This window comes from Jaculus jaculus, chromosome 3 (assembly GCF_020740685.1).
Source record: "Jaculus jaculus isolate mJacJac1 chromosome 3, mJacJac1.mat.Y.cur, whole genome shotgun sequence".
Lineage (NCBI taxonomy): Eukaryota > Metazoa > Chordata > Mammalia > Rodentia > Dipodidae > Jaculus > Jaculus jaculus.
This window is the reverse complement of record NC_059104.1, coordinates 130248807-130268887: the sequence shown is the minus strand read 5'-3', so window position 1 is coordinate 130268887 and position 20081 is coordinate 130248807. Positions and strand designations below refer to the sequence as shown.

Below are 20081 nucleotides of genomic sequence, written 5' to 3'. Positions count from 1 at the left end.
AACAACAGAAATACACAAACTTCTGGTGATTTGACAATTCACTATTGAACAATGAATTGGTCTTTGAAGGAGTCAAGAAAAATAAAAATAAAAATAAAAATAAAAATCCTGCCCGGCCGTGCTCTCCCGCCCGCTGGGCTGCGCACGGTCGCTGTCAGTGTGGCCGCGGGGAGGCGGCGGAGGTCACCGCGCGGGGGAGGCGGGGCGGGAGCAGCATGGCAGCCTCCTTACGGCTTCGAGGAGCCGCCTCGGGCCTGCGGTACTGGAGCCCTCGGCCGCGGCCCGCAGCTGCCAGCCTTGAAGCGGTATGTTCTAGGTCAATGGCTTCTAAGACTCCAGTTGGATTCATTGGACTGGGAAACATGGGTAATCCAATGGCAAAAAAATCTCATGAAACATGGCTATCTGCTCATTATTTATAACGTGTTCCCTGATGCATGCAAAGAGTTTCAAGAGGCAGGTGAACAGGTAGTGTCTTCCCCAGCGGATGTGGCTGAAAAGGCTGACAGAATTATTACAATGCTGCCTACCAGCATCAACACAGTCGAAGTTTATTCTGGAGTAAATGGGATTCTGAAAAAAGTGAAGAAGGGCTCATTATTAATAGATTCCAGTACTATTGACCCTGCAGTTTCAAAAGAATTGGCAAAAGAAGTGGAGAAAATGGGAGCAGTTTTCATGGATGCCCCTGTGTCTGGAGGTGTAGGAGCTGCTTGGTCTGGGAACCTCACATTTATGGTGGGAGGAGTTGAAGAGGAATTTGCGGCTGCCCAGGAGTTGCTGGGGTGCATGGGCTCCAATGTGGTGTATTGTGGAGCTGTTGGGACTGGGCAGGCTGCAAAGATCTGCAACAACATGCTGTTAGCTATTAGTATGATTGGAACTGCTGAAGCTATGAATCTTGGAATCAGGTTAGGACTTGACCCAAAACTACTGGCTAAAATTCTAAATATGAGTTCAGGACGGTGCTGGTCAAGTGACACTTATAATCCTGTTCCTGGGGTGATGGATGGAGTTCCCTCAGCTAATAACTACCAGGGTGCATTTGGAACAACACTCATGGCTAAGGATCTGGGATTGGCACAAGACTCTGCCACCAGCACCAAGAGTCCAATCATTCTGGGCAGCCTGGCCCATCAGCTCTACAGGATGATGTGTGCAAAGGGTTACTCAAAGAAAGACTTCTCCTCTGTGTTCCAGTCTCTACAGGAGGAGGAAACCTTCTGATGGGTCCTTTGGTCATGGGCACTGTTGAGAACCAGACTTTGTCTTGGAGCTTCTCTCTAGCTCACTCCACACGTAAATGGGTTTAATCAAAGGTCATCTGTCTGCTTTTGATTGTCTACATAAGAATAATCCCTGGGATTTTCACCCATGTTTAAATGTTGTTTCTTTTCTGTTTAACAAACACATGATCTGCACACGTTCCTGAAGCCACTGTTGGTTTTTGCTGACTAGCTCAGTTGACCTCTGAAAAAACTTGATCCCTGAGCATCTTCAACTATAAAGTGAACACTTTGATCAAGATATTTTATTTACTTCACTTTACAGATAAAACCAAATATTTTGTCAGCAGAATGAAATTCATGCAAAAGGAAAGAAACAGAATTGGTGTGCAGAGCAAAATTAGAGAAAGAAAATATAGTAGAGGACTACCTTTCCTCAGGAAATTTGTCCTATTAACCAAGTGGTGTTATTGTTACATTCCTGAGGTTCGGGTTCATGAACAAGAGAGTTTGTTGACTGTACGTCTTATAGTTTGACTCTGTTACAGCATCTTAATGTGTCCCTCTTGTTCCAACTCCCAGCACTCAGCAGACTGATTTCTATATTTTTTTGCTTCCTTGTACATTCTTACTACATATTTTTTGACTTTAGAAAAATTATATCTTTAGACTGTTTAGAGCCAATGATATTTCCTTTAGGTGATTATTATATTATCCTAAATACAGCCATATTATTTTTGAATTCAAATAAATTTCTATGCTGATAAAAAATAAATAAATAAAAAAAAATCCTGGAACTGAAGGAGAAATAAAACACAGCATACTAAAACTTATGAGAATCAATGAAGGCAGTCTTAAAAGAGAAGTTTGTATCTTTAAATGCCTGCATTACAAAAATAGAGAAACTTCAAATAAATAACTTAATGATCCATCTTAAAGCTTTGGAAAAAACAAGGACAACCCAAGCCCAGAAACACCAGATGGAAATAAATAATCAAGATCAGGAAAGAAATCATGAATTAGAAATAAAAAACAATTTTAAAAATTGATGAAACAAAGAGCTGAGTGTTTGAACAAAATAAATAAAATTGATAAACCCCTGGCCAAATTGATCAAAAGAGAAACAGAGAACTCAAATAAACAAGATTGTAGATGTAATAAAAGATATTACAATATATCAATGAAATGGAAAGGATCATTTGGACATATTTCCAAAACCTGTATTCCATAAAAATTGGAAAATGTGGAAGAAGTAGATGAATTTCTTGACTCTTAGGACCTTCCAATGTCTCATTAATTTTCCACATCAATTTTATTAATGCAAAAATCTCAAGAACAGATTAATTTTCCAAAAATATCCTGAATATCTTTGAATTTCAACTGTCAGCAGTATACAGTATCAAAATCTAAAGTTGTACTTAGGTTGTAGATATCACAGTTATAAAATACTGTATTTCTTTCCTTCAAAGTGTACTTATGAGTATGTGTGTTTGTGTATGTACAGAAAAAGAAACACAAAAAAGATCTCTGCAATAATGGTAGGAATATTATTCCAGGTATTACCCTGATGACATAGTACATGTTACAATTCTGCTCTTTAATATTACAATATTTGTAGTTACCTTCTCATTTCTGGGACAAAACACCAAACCAGAAGCAGCTGATAGAAGGGAAGGGTTTGTTCCAGCTTGCAGTTTCAAGGGAAAACCTCATCATAGCAGGGAAAGTATGATAGAGAAGATAGATAGGGCCTCACAGTGTGTCATAGCAGCTGGGCAGAACCAACCGGAGAGAGCTAGCTAGGTAAAAAACCAGTAAGGATGGAATAATAAACCTTGAAGTCTTCCCCCAGTGACATACCTTTTCCAGAAATTCTTCACTTCCCAAAAGCCCTACAACTTTCCCAAATTTCTACAAGCTGCAGACCAAGTATTCAAAACATATGAGGCTGGGGGGGTTACTTTGTATTCAAAATACCACACATGATCCTAGCAAAAATATGTACCATATCTTATTATTATTGGTGCTGTTAAAACTATAATGGATCCATTCATATACTCACAGCACTCAGGAGACAGAGGTAGGAAGATTGCTGTGAGTTTAAGGCCACCCTGAGACTACATTCTAGGTCAGCTTGGCTAGAGCAAGACCATACCTGGAAAAACAAAACAACAACAACAACAACAAAAAGTACTATGTTAAACATTAAACAGGTAAAGAAAATAAGAGCACACTTTTTGGAATGACTGTAGTAGATGTATAGAAACTTTATAGATGTATAGTCAGAATAGTAAAACTCATCACAGAGACTACAAGTTCTGGGATGGATTAATTACCCAAATACCAACAGTTTTCTCAGATCAAATATTCTGATGATATTTTGTGAATAGGTGTTGGTGCTCAGAAAGGAGCCCTCCTAACTCCATGTGTTCCTTATAGCTTGAGAATCACTGGCCTGGGCAGTTTTCCATATAGAAAGGAACAGAAACAAATCTCAGCTCAGAGAGTGTTTAGATGATGATTGTTTATGAATATGTTCTAATTTGAAGCTGCTGCTTTTCTTTCTTATTGCACACATTCAGTCAGCATGTGTGCATGCATGCATGTGTGTGTGTTCGAAAAGCATATGTGTGGTATGATGCATGGTATGTACAAGACCATGTGCACATGTACAGTGTGTAGAAGCCAGAGAAGAATAAGCAATATCCTTTTACCATTCATCCACATATTTCTTTAAGATGGAGTGTCTCCTACAACCCCAGGTGCTGTCCTTCAGTGATCCTCAGCAATTCTCTGGTCACCATGCCCCCTCACTGGGGTTACAGATGTGCATGGTCCAAACCAACACTTTTCTTGGGTTCTGTGGAGTCAAACTTGGTGGTCTCCATCCTGACAGGCCCTCATGCTCCCAATTACACAGTAATTTACAATACTTATCTAGCTTGAGCAAGACGCAGGCTCTATAAAGTCAAGGACAAAACTTGAAAGAATGCTTGAAAATATTCTTTTCCTCGTATCTCAAAAGTGATTTGCCAGGGATAGCCCTTGATTTTCCTGGGAGGGACTTTCTTAAGTTCTGGCAGCGGAATAGACTTCAGGAAGTGACCCTGTTCTAGACAACAAAGGCTCCTCTGGAAGGCTTACATATAGGTCTGTCTGACCAAATCTAATCCACAGCTCATATTACTGAACATCAAAATTCAGGGTGTTGGCCGGGTGTGGTGGAGCATGCCTTTAATCCCAGCACTTGGGAGGCACAAGTAGGAGGATTGTCGTGAGTTCAAGGCAACCCTGAGAGTACATAGTTAATCCCAGCTCAGCCTGTACCAGAATGAGACCCTACCTCAAGAAACAAAAAAAAAAAAAAAAAAAAAAAGCAGGGTGTTATTATTTTTTTTAAATTTATTTATTTGAGAGCGACAGACACAGAGAGAAAGACAGATAGAGGGAGAGAGAGAGAATGGGCACTCCAGGGCTTCCAGCCTCTGCAAACGAACTCCAGACGCATGTGCCCCCTTGTGCATCTGGCTAACATGGGACCTGGGGAACTGAGCCTTGAACCTGGGTCCTTAGGCTTCACAGGCAAGCGCTTAACCGCTAAGCCATCTCTCCAGCCCGCAGGGTGTTTTTGAAGGCAGACACAGTCATGTATAAAATTGAAAATATTCTGGTGCACAGATTCTGGCTGAAGCATACTCACAGCATTGAGGAGAATGCAGATTCATGAACTGTTGTCTGTAAAACAGGATCTTTGAGGAGATTCTCCCAGAAAGTGTTCCTGCAGAGCAGCCCCATAATCAGGCAGAGCCTTCCCTCAGTTCAAAGAGATCCCAAGTTATTTTCTAAGGAAGAAAAGGGGAAAAACTGACACAGAAACCTAAAGCAGTTGCATTAATATAAACAACAAGCTGAATCATTTCCCCCATGACAGAGTGATAGAACTTAAATGGAGGCTAGCAGCCTAGGCTTCATAAATCAGCTTATAATTTGTCTTGGGCTGTTATATCACTACATTAAGGACCTGATTAATTTTTGGAGGGATGCATTTTTTTTTTATGAGAGAGAGAATTGGTGTGCCAGGATCTCCAGCCACTGCAATCAAACTCACATGTGACACCTTGTGTCCATGTGCATTCAACCTTGTGTGCTTGCTTCACCTTCTGCAGCTGGCTTATGTGGGACCTGGAGAATTAAACATGGATTCTTAGGCTTCCCAGGAAAGCACCTTAACCATTAAGTAATCACTCCAAACCAGGATCTGATTCTTTTGTTTGTTTAGTTTAGTTTTTTGAGGTACAGTATTGCTCTAGCCCAGGCTGTCTGGAATTCATCACATAGTCTCAGGGTGGCCTCAAACTCATGTAAATCTTCCTACCTCTGCCTCCCACGTGCTGGGATTAAAGGTGTGCACCACCACACCTGCTTGTTTTGTTTTGTTTTGTTTTGTTTTGTGTTTGAGGTACAGTCGCACTCTAGCCCAGGCTGACCTGGGACTTACTCTAGTCCCAGGCTGGCCTCAAGCTCAAGGAAATACTCCTACTATTGCCTCCATAGTATTGGGATTAAAGGCATATAACACCAGGAACCACTCAGCTAGGACCTGATACTTTCTTTGTATTTTTCCAATCAAATAGATGGTGTTGAAATGGAGATGGACACAGCCATTCAGGACAATTATCTGTTCTATGCCTTGTCCCATTAAAGTAGTTTCTCTTTTGGACATATCTGAAGAGTGCTGAGAAGTAAACAGAAAAAAGAAGGCAAATGTTCATGGTATCAGTTAATATCTACTGAGTACTTATCCTATATTATCCACTGTTATTTCTTTCCATAGAGTCTTCTTTTTTATACAGAATGAATTTCTTTCTTATAAAAGGCTTGGGATATTAGATGTACCTCAGTGTAGAGAATTTTCTAGCTCATCCTTTTCCCATGGTTGATCTTCAAAACCACAAAAAGGAGATAAAGTGCTCAACCCAGGTTCATACTGGAAGCAGCAGACCAGGAAACTAAGCATTCAAAAGTGCTAGTCCTTGTGGCTGGAGAAATGACTCAGTGATTAAAGGCACTCACTTTTAAAGTATGATTGCTAGAGTTCAATTCCCTGGTACTCATATAAGTCAGATGTACAAAGTGATACATGTGCCTGAAGATTGTTTGCAGTGGCAGTAAGGCCTGTCTTGCCCATACTCATGTCTCTTTCTTTCTCTTTCGCTCTCTTTGTAAATAAGTAATATTTTAAAATGCTATTCCTTTTCAAATATTTCATTAACTAGGAATGCAGAAGTGTTAGGTATACAACTTAGATCTCAGATTATTTCTTTCACTACTCAAATTTTCTTTTCAACTTTCACTTATTTATTTACATATGGATGTGTGTATGGATATGGCAGGGTCTCTGTCTAAGCTTTTTTGGTTGTTGGGAAATCAAATCCAGGTCCACGTAGTTTTGCAGGTAAGTGACCTCAACCACTGAGCCATCTCTGTAGCCCATAAAGTTTCTTATGTGGGGCCTGCTGGGGGGCGTAGAACACATAATTTTAATTCCATCACTCAGGAGGACAAAGTAAGAGGATAGCTTTGAATTCAAGGCCAGGCTGAGACTACTTAGTGAATTCTAGATCAGTTTTGGCTAGAGTGAGACCCTACCTCAAAAATAAATAAGAAAGTTTCTTATGATCTATATATATGGAAAAATGCACAGTGCTTCTTTACAAATATATAAAGCAAAAACTCAAATCAATAAGTAAATGCTACCTAAGCCCCACAAAAGTGCTGACATCCTTCATAGACCTGTCCACCCCTACGAACAGAATAATCTTCCAGGTTCCTTGTTAGAGTTTCATTGTTTATGATTATACTACCATTAAAAATTTGTATGCCAGCCAGGCATGGTGGTGCATGCCTTTAATCCCAGCACTCAGGAGGCAGAAGTAGGAGGATCACTGTGAGTTCAAGGCTACCTTGAGACTACACAGTTAATTACAGGTCAGCCTGGGCCAGAGTGAGACACTACCTTTTCTTTACCTTCTACTCAGTGGTAAAGAAAAATGAAATTATTAAATTTGCAGGAAAATGGATGGATCTGGAAAGGATTATATTAAGTGAGGTAACCCAGGCCCAGAAAGCCAAGTGTTCTCCCCCATATGTGGATCCTAGCTACAGATGACTGGACTTCTGTGTGAGTACGAAGAAAACTCAGTAGCAGAGGCCAGTAAGCTAGAAAAGAGATATAAAGGGAAGAGAAAAGAAGAGAGGGGAGTACTTAATAGGATGATATTGTAAATATGTAAGTAGAAGAATAGATTAACATGGGTGAAAAGGCCCAAGTGAGGTCAGGGGAAGAGATTGAGTAAAGGAAAAATCTAATAGGATATAAATAAATCATATGGAAACCTACTTTTTTTGGACAATGGAACACACTCAGGAGCCAGAAAATTTTCAGTGCCAGGATGGGATAACTTCCAGTGAGTTGTTGGCCAGGGAGGTCCCTGATACCCCGAAACATTATAGGCCATTGCCAAGGCCCTTGGTTTCCCACCAGGAATAGATAGTAAGACCCTATTGCTGAAGACTCCACATACTTGGACTGCAAAGCCACTGAGAAATCCTGCTGGAATTGAGCTGATAATTTCCTCCGTGTAGGCTAGCTGACAGAAAGCTGGAAGAAGCCAGCCATTCATTCTGCACGCAGTTCAATGGGAGAAAGAGAAATCACCAGTGAAGATTCTCAACAGTGGACACTGCAAGCCTTATATTTGGCCAGCCAGGCCAAATGAGCCAACAGATACAACAGTGGCATGTCTGTCATGTTAGAAACCAAGTGCCCTCTAATTGGACTAGAGGACTGCTCCATGGGAGGGAATACATCCCTGATACTGAAAACAGGGGTAGTCATGAGCTCTTGCAATATAACATCTGCTGCTGTCTTGCTAAATATATATATTATGCTTATTAAACTGCCCAGTAAGCACTTCTCTTAATGTTCATACCCTTATATTAATGCTACTCTCACTTTTGGTAGAGAATCTTATCTTTTCAGATGGCAGTGACCTTGGGGATGACTCAGAAGGCATCATGGTGCTGGAAAGAAGTGACCGGAGTGCTCATTACTGCAATATCTCTATCACACCTTCCAAGGCTCAGGGTCTATTGCAGAAGAGGTGGCGTAGAGAATGTAAGAGCCGAAGGAAAGGTAGGACTCCTTACAATGTGCTCACCCCAGACACAAAATGGCCTGGATCTCCATGACCTCACCGTGCCTGACACTACCTACACAAGACCATCATAAGAGGAGGAAAAGATCATGACATCAAAATAAAAGAGAGACTGACTGAGATGGGGAGAATGGAGTTTCAAAGGGGAAAGTGGGGGGAGGGAGTGTATTAACATGGGATATTTTTTATAATCATGGAAGTTGTTAATAAAAAAAAATTGAAAAGAAAAAAATGAAAAAGTGTGTGTGCCAGGGCTGGAGAGATGGCTTAGCAGTTAAGGTCCTTGCCTGGGGAACCTAAGGACTCGGGTTTGATTCCCCAGCATCCACAGAAGCCAGATGCACAAAGTGACACATGCATCTGGAGTTTGTTTACAATGTCTGGAGGCCCTTGTGGACCCATTCTCTTCCTCTGTCTGCATCTTCCTCTCTCAAATAAATAAATAAATAAATAAATAAATAAATAAATAAATAAATAAATAAATAAATAAATAAATATTTTTATATGCATGTGACATAAACACCTCACATTCTCCATTATAGTACAAACTACAGAAAATTACTTGTGTAGTTCATAAAAAATTATGTATTTAAATATTTATAATAGCATTATTACTGAAAAATGTATAAATAAGCGAGGTGTGGTGGTGCACACCTTTATCCCAGTACTCAGGAGGCAGAGCTAGAAGGATCTCTATGAGTTCAAGGGCAGCCTAGAACTACAGAATAAGTTTCAGGTCAGCCTAGGCTAGAATGAGATCCAACCTCAAATAAACAAAAAAAGTACAAATAACAATGCAGAATTAATAAATAGTGGTATGTGAATTCAATGAAACTGGTCTCTCTAATAATAACAGAATGTATCTATGTGTAAAGCTCCTGCTGGATTTAATAAACAACATTTTATAAATAATAATCTAGTCTTAAATATAATCATCCTTTGATTCCATCTCTTTAGGATTTAGAAGATGGAGGTATAGAAAGTCCTCTGTGAAATGCAAAGAAACTATTTTTTGGAAGATTTATGAAGCTCTTGCTCAATCAGTTTGGCTCACTATAATAAACTGAAAGTAAGTTCATTTTTCTCATACTTGTGTTTGGACATTTTTTGTTTTTGGTTTCTGTGTTAAATGAAAAACTATTTTCCAGGCAAGTACTAGGTCTTTGGCTTTGCAGGCAAGCGCCTTAACTGCTAAGACATTTCTCCAGACCATGTTTTATGTTTTTTTTTTGGTTTTTGTTGTTGTTGTTGTTTAGTTAGGGTCTCATTCTAGTCCAGGGTGACCTGGAATTCACTATGTAGTCCCAGACTGGCCTAAAGCTCACAACAATCTTCCTTCCTTAGATTCCTGAGTATTGGCATTAAAGGTATGTGTAATCATGCCCTGCCACAAGTGCATTTCTAGCTCAAAATGCTCCTCAGTAACCACCAGCCCTGCATATACTTGCCATAGCCTTCACTGATACACAACAGCCCTTCGTAACTGTTGTCAAGAAGCTGCTCCTAGAGCTTCCCCTGCCACTGTCTGCACTTTTGTCATAGGATACATGACTGAGCCAAGTATCAATTTTACATTCATACCAAAACCCATGACATAACAAAAAAAAGTATAGGCCAATCTCCCTGATGAATACTAATCCAAAAATTCTCATTAAAGTACTTGCAATTCTATTTCAACTACACATCAAAATATTATTTACCACAATAAAGTAGGTTTCACACAAGGATAATTCAACATATAAAAATCAACAAAAGGGCAGGCATGGTAAGGTCATAAAAAATCATCAAATGTAACATATCACATTAATAAAATCAAGGACAGAAATCACATGCTCATCTCAATAGACGCAGAAAAGGCCTTTGACATTGTCCATAATTGCTTTATGAAAATGTATCCCTGAAATAATTAGGTATAGAAGGAGCCAACATCAACATAAAGCTATATATGAAAACCTGTATCAATTATTATGCTAAATTGGGAAAAGTTCAGATCATCCATGCTAGAAGCAGTAATATTGCAAGGATGTCCACTTTATCCACTGTTATTTAATATAGTCTCTGAAGTCTTAGCTACATCAATGAGACAAGAGAAATAAATAAAATGGCAATAAATAGGAAAAGAAGAAATCAAATTTGCCTTATTTTGACATATTACCCTGTATCTGAGACCCTAAAAGTTTCACCAGCTAACACTTATAAACTATGAACAATGTAGGACAAAAAAAAATACAAAAACATACAAAAATCAGTAGCATTTCTATATACTCATTTAATTAAAAAAATACTGAAGCCAGGTGTGGTGGCACATGCCTTTAGTCTCAGCACCCAGGAGGCTGAGGTAGGAGGATTACTGTGACTTTGAGGTCAGCCTGAGACTACATAGTGAATTCCAGGTCATCCTGGGCTGGAGAGACCCTACCTCGAAAAACAAACAAACAAACAAAAAGTAAACTGATGAAGCCAAAAACGATACTAAAATAAAGACTTTGCATATGGACCTACAGAATTAATATAGTAAAATGGCATTATTACCAAAAGCAACCTAAAGTTTTAATGAAATGCCCATCAAAATCCCAATGACATTGTTCGTAGAAGAAGAAATCCTAAAATTCCTATGGAAATACCAAAGACCCCAGATAGCCAAAGCATTCCCCAGTGTAAACAACACTGCAAGTATCACAATGCCTAATTTCACATCATACTACAAACCAAAGAAATCTATTTTGTAAAAAAAAAAAAAAAAAAAAAAAAATGCATGGCACACAAAGAGCCCCCTAGTGGCTCAGTGGAAAAGGATAGAGGACGTGGAAGTAAATTGACATATCTATATTCAATTGATAATGATACAGATTAAGAGGAAAGTAGTGAGGTCGTTTGTTTGTTTGTTTGATTTTGATAGGTAGTTAGCCTGGTACCACTAACAGAAACATGGGTGTCACTTTGCCTGCTCTAGCAAGACTAGAACTGTTGTCTGATCTAGTCTCATCCAAGATGGCTGCAAGCAGCACCTCCTTAGCAACAGCTTTGGGCTTCTTTCTCAGCCTAGCACACCTGTGTGCCGGCGTTTCCTGAGTCAGCCTCTTGAATCCACCAACCTATCAGGTCTCTCTCCCTCACACACCTGAGTCTGATGATGAAGCTCATCCTAACTGGATGTTTGTTTATTTACATGGTCCTGAGCCACATGTGTGAACTCCCTTGGCCCTTGGTCCTCTTGACTGTTGGCCCCTTTTGTTTTGTTTTTCGAGGCAGGGCTTCACTGTAGCTCAGGACGACCTGGAACTCACTATATAGTCTCAGGGTGGCCTTCAATTCATGACGATCCTCCTACCTCTGCCTTCCAAGTACTAGGATTAATGGCCTGCACTGCCACCACCGCCACCATGTTGGCCCCTTTTGTAAGCTCTTGGCTCCTCTGACCCTCTGTTTTGACTTCCTGTGAGGGGGATCTTCTCAGCTTTCTCTCCTTTTTCCCAGTAAGGAGGAGGATTTCATTTTCTCTTGGCACTTTCCTGCTTTGGGGAGTGTTTTCCATATTTGCTACATCTGTGATAATTCTTTAAGCTCTCTCTTAGTCCTCTCTGGTCTCCTATGTGAGGGCGATCTTTGGACTCGGGCTCTCTTGCTTCACTTTGCACATGTGTGTGCCCAGACTTTTCTCACTGTGAGGGAGGGAGGTTTTTTTTTTTTTTTTGAATCCCCTCCCCCTTCCCAGCTTGGACTTTCCTACTTGCCTTCCCTCTGGATTCCAACTCTCCCTAAAATAAATCTTCTAACTCATAATTTACCCTTCTTCAAATCGCATTTTCTTTTTTTTTATTATTATTTTTAAAAATGATTTTTATTTTTATTTATTTATTTGAGAGAGACAGAGAAAAAGGCAGATACAGAGAGAGAGAGAGAGAGAGAGAGAGAATGGGTGCAGCAGGGCCTCTAGCCACTGCAAATAAACACCAGACATGTGCACCCCATTGTGCATTTGGCTAATGTGGGTCCTGGGGAGCTGAGCCTTGAACCAGGGTCCTTAGACTTCACAGGCAAACAATTAACCGCTAAGCCATCTTTCCAGCCCTTCAATTCTTTGATAATTTGGACAAGGATCCAAGATTGGCATTCATGAGACTGGATGTCTCCTGCATCTTTATGGAGGTCTAAGCCCTGCCTGAAATCTAGCACCACATCAATGCTTGCACATCTGTTTATTGCAGTACTATTCACAATATCCAAATTGTAGGATTCTCCTAGGTATCCATCAACAGATGAGAGAATAAAGAAATTATGGCAAGGCTGGAGAGATTTCTTAGTGGTTAAGGCACTTGCCTGCAAAGCCAAAGGACCCAGGTTCGATCCCTGGGATCCACCATTAGCCAGCTGCACAAAGGGGCACAAATATCTGGAGTTTGTTTGCAGTGGTTAGAGGCCCTGGGGTGCCCATTCTCCCTCTTTCTTTGCCTGCCTATCACTTTCTCCAATAAATAAATATAAAAACTTAAAAAGAAGAACATATGACATACATATGTTTTATTCACCTATAAAAATGAAGAAGATTGTATCATTTGGTGGAAAATGAAAACAACCAGAGAATATTATATTAAGCACAATAAGCCAGATTCAGTAGTAAATTTTTTTTTTTTTTTTTTTTTTTTTTTTGGTTTTTCGAGGTAGGGTCTCACTCTGGTCCAGGCTGACCTGGAATTAACTCTGTAGTCTCAGGGTGGCCTTGAACTCATGGCAATCCTCCTACCTCTGCCTCCCGAGTGCTGGGATTAAAGGCGTGCGCCACCACGCCCGGCTTCAGTAGTAAAAATATTATGTTAGGGCTGGAGAGATGGATTAATGATCTTGCCTCCAAAGCCAAAGGACCCAGGTTTGATTCCCCAGGACCCATGTAAGCCAGATGCACAAGGTGGCACATGTGTCTGGAGATCATTTGTAGCATCTGGAGGTCCTGATGCACCTATTCTCTCTCTGTCTCTCAATCTTTGCCTCTTTCTCACTCTCAAACAAATAAAAATAAATTAAAAAGAAAAATTGTGTGTTTTCTCATGTGTGGATCCTAAATATATAAATAGATAAATCTAGATATATATGTACTAGTTATAAAATATATCAATCTATATCCAGATAATAGATAGATGACATGAAAGTAAAAGGGAGATTTGTGAAAGAAAGAGTAGTGAAAAAAGGAAGGAGAGGAGAGAGGGCAGAGTATGGTCATAAAAATCATTAAAATGCTTGATATATATATAAAGCATATTTGCTTTTAAATCCTACCACTATATTGAGTATATACATATAAAATATAGAAATATATTGAATATAAACCTATAAAAAGCAACATGGCATCAACAGAACTTCTGATTAGCATAGATGATGACAATCTGAGGAGTACAATGGACAGAATGATGGGCAGAATTTAATTTCAATGTGAGAAATATAGGAAACTTGTGCTAATGTGTTTTGTTCTGATTTTCTATCTCATGTAATAATAGTAGTGCTATAAGAGGAATATACACACACAAATTGGCACTTTTGTTTAAAAATTCTATGATAAGAAGTATTTTGTTATAGTTTGTTAATATTTATACACATTTTGATCTAAAATGATGACACATTTTATATATTATATAACTAATAATATTAATGATTTTTAAAACATCACAATTATTATAAAATTTTCTACCTAACAGTCAAAGAGAACCAGCTACATTGTTCCATTGATTACATTGTCTACCTCACAATACCAAACAATCTTGGTTAAAGTTTCTTCATATTAGTCCTTGAATTATTTGGTTTGCTCCTTTCAGAATTTTTCCTATTTCTTCTAAATTAACTTGGCTATTCTAAGTCCTTTACTTTCTCATATAAATTTTCAGGTCCACTTATAAATTCTTGCATACAATTAAAATTTGATATTGATTGAAGATTCTCCAAATGTATATTGGTAAGAACTGGCCTGGTCATAATGAGCATTTTAATTCATGACATGTGTGTTCCTCTATATTGGCTTAAAATATCTTTAATCAAGTTATCATTTCCATAGTAAAAAATGTACACACATTTGGTCAGATACATTTCTAAGTATATTATGTTTCTGATCCTATTGTAACATATGTTAATTTCAACAGCAAATAATTTATTATTGCCACATGGGAAGGCAATTTTAATGTATTGATTTTTGAAGACAAGGAACGCGGAGTGGTAACTAGGTAATATTCACTTTGATACATACAAAGAATGGGTAAATTAGCCAGGCATGGTGGTGCACACCTTTAATCCTAGCACTTGGGATGCAGAGGTAGGTGGATCACCATGAATTAGAAGCCACCCTGAGACTCATAGTGAATCCAGGTCAGCCTGGACTAAAGTAAGACCCTACCTCAAAAAAAAAAAAAAAAAAAAGGGCAAGTTAGCAGCAAAAATAAAATTCACTGTTGAGACATCAGCCAATCAGACATTCTATCAAAAAGACAGTACCAATAAAATGTATTTATAAGAAAAGCACATTGTTACATGGAAATCCACAAGAATCATAGGCATACAATCAGATGAGCACTAATTTTCTTTAGTGTTTAGGTAAAGACAGAAACATGTAGAAAATTGAGGAGAGGGATGGTTTAGTGGTTAAGGCATTTTCCTGGCAAGCCGAAGGACCCATGTTCAGTTCTCCAGGACCCACATAAGCCAGATGCACAAGGTGGTACATGTGTCTAGAGTTTCTTTCCAGCAACTTGAGCCCCCTGGCATGCCCATTATCTCCTCTCTCTCTCCCTCTCTCTCTCTTTCTCTCTCTCTCGTTCTCTCTTTCTTTTTCCCTATCTCTTTTTCTCTCTCTCAAATAAATAATTTTTAAAAGGCTCTTTGTCAGGCTTCCAGTTAAGATGGTGGCATAGGTACCATGCCAAAGCAGCCTAGGGGGGAAAAGCCAAAAAAAAAAAAAAAAAAAAACTCAGCAAAATACACTTTTACTAAAAAGTGTGGTGTATAGGAAATTGAAATGGCAGTGAAGAAGTAGAAGAGACCCACAGCATCTAGAGCCAGCGCAGGCCACAGAAGCGGCTCTGGAAGGTCCACTGACAGTGGTGGTGACCATGGCACACCAGAAAGCTACAAGGTTCGGCTTGAGCCTCAGGAAAAGCCAGGTGAGGGGAGCTTCCACTCACACCGGAGCTCTCTGCAAACTCAAGAAATGTGAATGGAGAGCGTCAGTGAAAAATGGAGGAGCAGATCACAAGGTAGAAGAACATGTGGAACAGCGAGAGAACTAGAGCAGCATCAGCAGCCTCCCCTCCGCTTCCGTGGTCCAGGGACATGGCCACACCTACTAGAACTGACAGTAGGACCCAAGCAGGAGCAGAGGTAACTGGGATTACACCAGGGAAGGCTCTCACCTGGTCACAAGCTGACTTGGAACCCTCAACAGATCAGAAACCTTAACCTCCTTGTTCTCAGGATTAAGCGTGTAGGTGGGGCACCACACACCCTAAGGGACAGTTAGAGGATCTGGTTGTCATAATAACTGCTCTTGGATAAATACTCGGAGCTGTTTTTCCTTGAAAGTTTACATTGTTTAGTTAAATTTTAGAATCTGCCTGTGTTTTGTTCCATTCAGCCTCCTTGAATACTCTCATAGCAGGCAAACTCTACACCTAGGGTCACTTTTGTAAATACTCTGAGAGTCTTGAGAGCCACACCTAATGCCTTAAGCTCCTACCCTAAAGTTAAATAACATCGGATTGCCTGATAAATCTAATAATACCCAGATAACTAGAAATCCAATCATTAAATAATCCAGGATGAAAAATATATATATTATAACACAAGAAACACCAAAAATCAAGAAAATACAAATCCACCAAAAAGTATTCATGCATTAGAAATGACCTCCAGTGAGAACAAGTTAGAGGAAATACCTGAGAAAGATTTCAAAAGAATGATTATAAATATGTTCAAAGAAGTCAAAGAAGAAATCAAAGGAATGAAAGAGGAAATAAAAGGAATCAAAGAAAACACAGGACACCAATTTAATAAAATAAAGAGGTCAATACTAGACATAAATAAGGAAATAGACGTAATAAAGTAAAACCAGCCAGAATTACTAGAAAATCTCAGAGTAGAAGGGATGGAGGAGAGGAAAGAATACCTAAGCTAGAAGACCAGGTGGCAGATCTAATACAGTCCAACAAAGAGAAAGACAAACTAATAGAAAAGTATGAATGAGAATTTCAAGATATTTGGGACACTATGAGAAGATCAAATATTAGAATTCAGGGCATAGTAGAAGGAGAAGAATTTCACTCCAAAGGCATAGTAGGCATCTTCAACAAAATCATAGAAGAAAACTTCCATCAAATTGGGAAAGAGGTGCCAATGCAGATACAGGAATCCTTTAGAACACCAGCCAGACAAAACCTGGAAAAAACCTCTCCTTGCCATATTATAATCAAAGTACCAAACACACAAACCAAAGAAAAAAATGTTGAAAGCAGTCAGAGAGAAAAATCAAGTTACCTACAAAGGCAAACCTATCAGGATTACAGCAGATTACTCAAAACAAACTCTAAAAGCCAGAAGGTTTTGGAATGATGTATTCCAAGTCCTGAAAGATAACAACTGTAAACCAAGTTTACTTTATTCTGCAAAACTATCCATTCAGATAGATGGAGAAATAAGGACATTCCACAACAAAAGCAAGCTAAAGGAATATTTGAAGACAAAGCCAGCTCTATAGAAAATACCTGAAAGAATCCACCATGCTGAAGAAAAAGAAAAGGACACATACAGGGAACCAGGAAAAACAAACAAACAAACAACACTCAAATACTAGTTAACACAGGACAGCAAAGGTAAAACCGGAAGAACTACAAAAAAAAAAATGGCAAAAATGAATACACACCTTTCAATATGATCGCTTAATATCAACAGCCTCAATGCCCCAACCAAAAGGCATAGGTTCACAGACTGGGTTAAAAAGAAGGATCCTTCAATTTGTTGCCTCCAAGAAATGCACCTTGCTACAAAGGATGAACACTATCTTATGTTGAAAGGGTGGAAAACAGTGTTCCAAGCAAATGGACCTAGAAAACAAGCAGGGTTGCTATCCTAATATCTGGCAAGGTAGACTTCAGTCCAACATTAGTTAAGAAACATAAGGAAGGTCACTTTATATTGATTAAAGGCACCCTCCAGCAGGAGGACATTACAACACTAAACATATATGCACCTAACATGGGGGCCCCCAAATTCATCAAACAAATAATATTAGAACTGCAGTCACAGATAACACCAAGCACATTGATACTGGGTGACTTCAACACCCAACTCTCATTAGTTGACAGGTCATCCTGGGAAAAAGTAAACAGAGAGGCATCTGGATTAAATGAGGTCCTAGAAGGAATGGACCTAACAGATATCTACAGGAGATTTCATCCAAATGCTGCAGAATATACATTCTTTTCAGCAGCACATGGAACATTCTCTAAAATAGACCATATGTTAGGACACAAAGACAATCTTAACAAATACAGGAAAATTGAAATAATTCCTTGCATTCTATCTGACCACAATGGAATCAAACTACAAATCAATAGCAAGAAAGGCTATAGAGCATACACAAAATCATAGAAATTAAACAGCACACTACTAAATGATGAGGGGGTCAATGAAGAAATCAAAAAGGAAATCAAAAAATTTATAGAGTCAAATGATAATGAGAACACAACATACCAAAATCTCTGGGACACAATGAAGGCAGTCCTAAGAGGTAAATTTATAGCTTTAAGTGCCTATATTAAGAAATTAGAAAGGTTGCAAGTAAATGACCTAATGCTTCACCTTAAAATGTTGGAAAAGAACAAGGCAAACCAAAAGTCAGTAGACAGGAAGAAATAATAAAGATTAGGGCAGAAATTAATGAAATAGAAAAAAAAAATCCAAAGGATCAATGAAACAAAGAGTTGGTTCTTTGAAAGGATAAACAGGATTGATAAACCCTTAGCAAATCTGACCAAAAGAAAGAGAGAAGAGACACAAATTAATAAAATTAGAGATTAAAAAGGTAACATCACAACAGATGCCAGAGAAATTCAAAAAATCATAGGGACATACTTACTATAAAAGCATATACTCCACAAAGCATGAAAATCTGAAAGAAATAGGTGATTTCCTTGATTCATATGACCTACCTAAATTAAATCAAAATGATATTAATCACTTAAATAGACCTATAACAAGCATGGAGATCTGAACAGTTGTCAAAAATCTCCCAATTAAAAAAAGCCCAGGCTCAGATGGATTCACTGCTGAATTTTACCAGGCCTTCAGGGAAGAACTAATGCCATTGCTTCTTAAGCATTTCCATAAAATAGAAAAAGAAGGGATCCTACCAAATTACTTCTATGAATAAAGCATCACCCTGATACCAAAACCAGGAACAAAAAAAAGAAAATTACAGACCAAACTCCCTCATGAACATAGATACAAAAATTCTCAACAAAATTGGCAAACATGATACAAGAATATATCAGAAAGATCATTCACCCTGACCAAGTAGGGTTTATCCCAGACATGCAGGGATGGTTCAACATACGTGAATTGATAAATGTAATACATTACATAAACAGGTTGAAGGACAAAAATCACATGATCATCTCATTAGACGCAGAGAAAGCATTTGACAAAATCCAACATCCCTTCATTATAAAAGTCCTACAGAGACTGGGAATAGCAGGAACATATCTCAATATAATAAAGGCTATTTATTACAAACCTACAGCCAACATATTACTAAATGGGGAAAAACTGACAGCTTTTCCACTAAAATCAGAAATAAGACAAGGGTGTCCACTGTTCCCACGTTTATTTAATATAGTACTGGAAGTCTTAGCCATAGCAATAAGGCAAGAGACACACATAAAATGGGTACAAATTGGAAAGGAAGAAATCAAGTTATCATTATTTGCAGATGACATGATTCTGTATGTAAAGGACCCTAAAAACTCTACCAGCAAACTGTTAGAGCTGATAAACACCTACAGACATGTAGCAGGATACAAAATAAATACACAGAAATCAGTAGCATTCCTATATGCTAACAAGAAACACACAGAGGGTGAAATCAGAGAATCACTCTCATTCACAATTGCATCAAATAAAATAGAGTACCTTGGAATAAACCTAACCAAGGAAGTAAAGGTTTTTACAATGAAAACTATAAAACACTCAAGAGAGAAATTGCAGAAGACACTAGGAAACAGAAAACCATCCCTTGTTCCTGGATAGGAAGAATCAATATTGTGAAAATGGCAATCTTACCAAAAGCAATCTACATATTTAATGCAATCCCCATCAAAATTCCAAAGGCAATAGAAAAAAGCAATCCAAAAATTCATTTGGAATCACAAAAAACCTTGAATATCTAAAATAATACTGAGCAACAAAAATAAGGTGGGTGGTTTCACCATACCTGATTTTAACCTATACTACAGAGCCATAGTAACAAAAACAGCATGGTATTGGCACAAAAGCAGATATGTAGATCAATGGAACAGAATAGAGGACCCAAATATAAGTCCAGGTAGCTATAGCCACCTGATATTTGATAAAAATGCCAAAAATACTCACTGGAGAAAAGAAAGCC

General features: G+C 38.6%; 1 protein-coding gene across 1 annotated transcript; it reads left to right on the top strand.

Annotated features, from left to right (window-relative positions):
* The first annotated feature begins 200 nt into the window (after positions 1–200).
* LOC101606277 (3-hydroxyisobutyrate dehydrogenase, mitochondrial-like) lies at positions 201–1589 on the top strand. The gene is given in 2 exon segments (XM_045145976.1): positions 201–380; positions 382–1589. Coding segments are annotated over 2 exon segments (1011 nt in total). The 5' UTR covers positions 201–215; the 3' UTR covers positions 1228–1589.
* The last annotated feature ends 18492 nt before the right edge of the window (positions 1590–20081 follow it).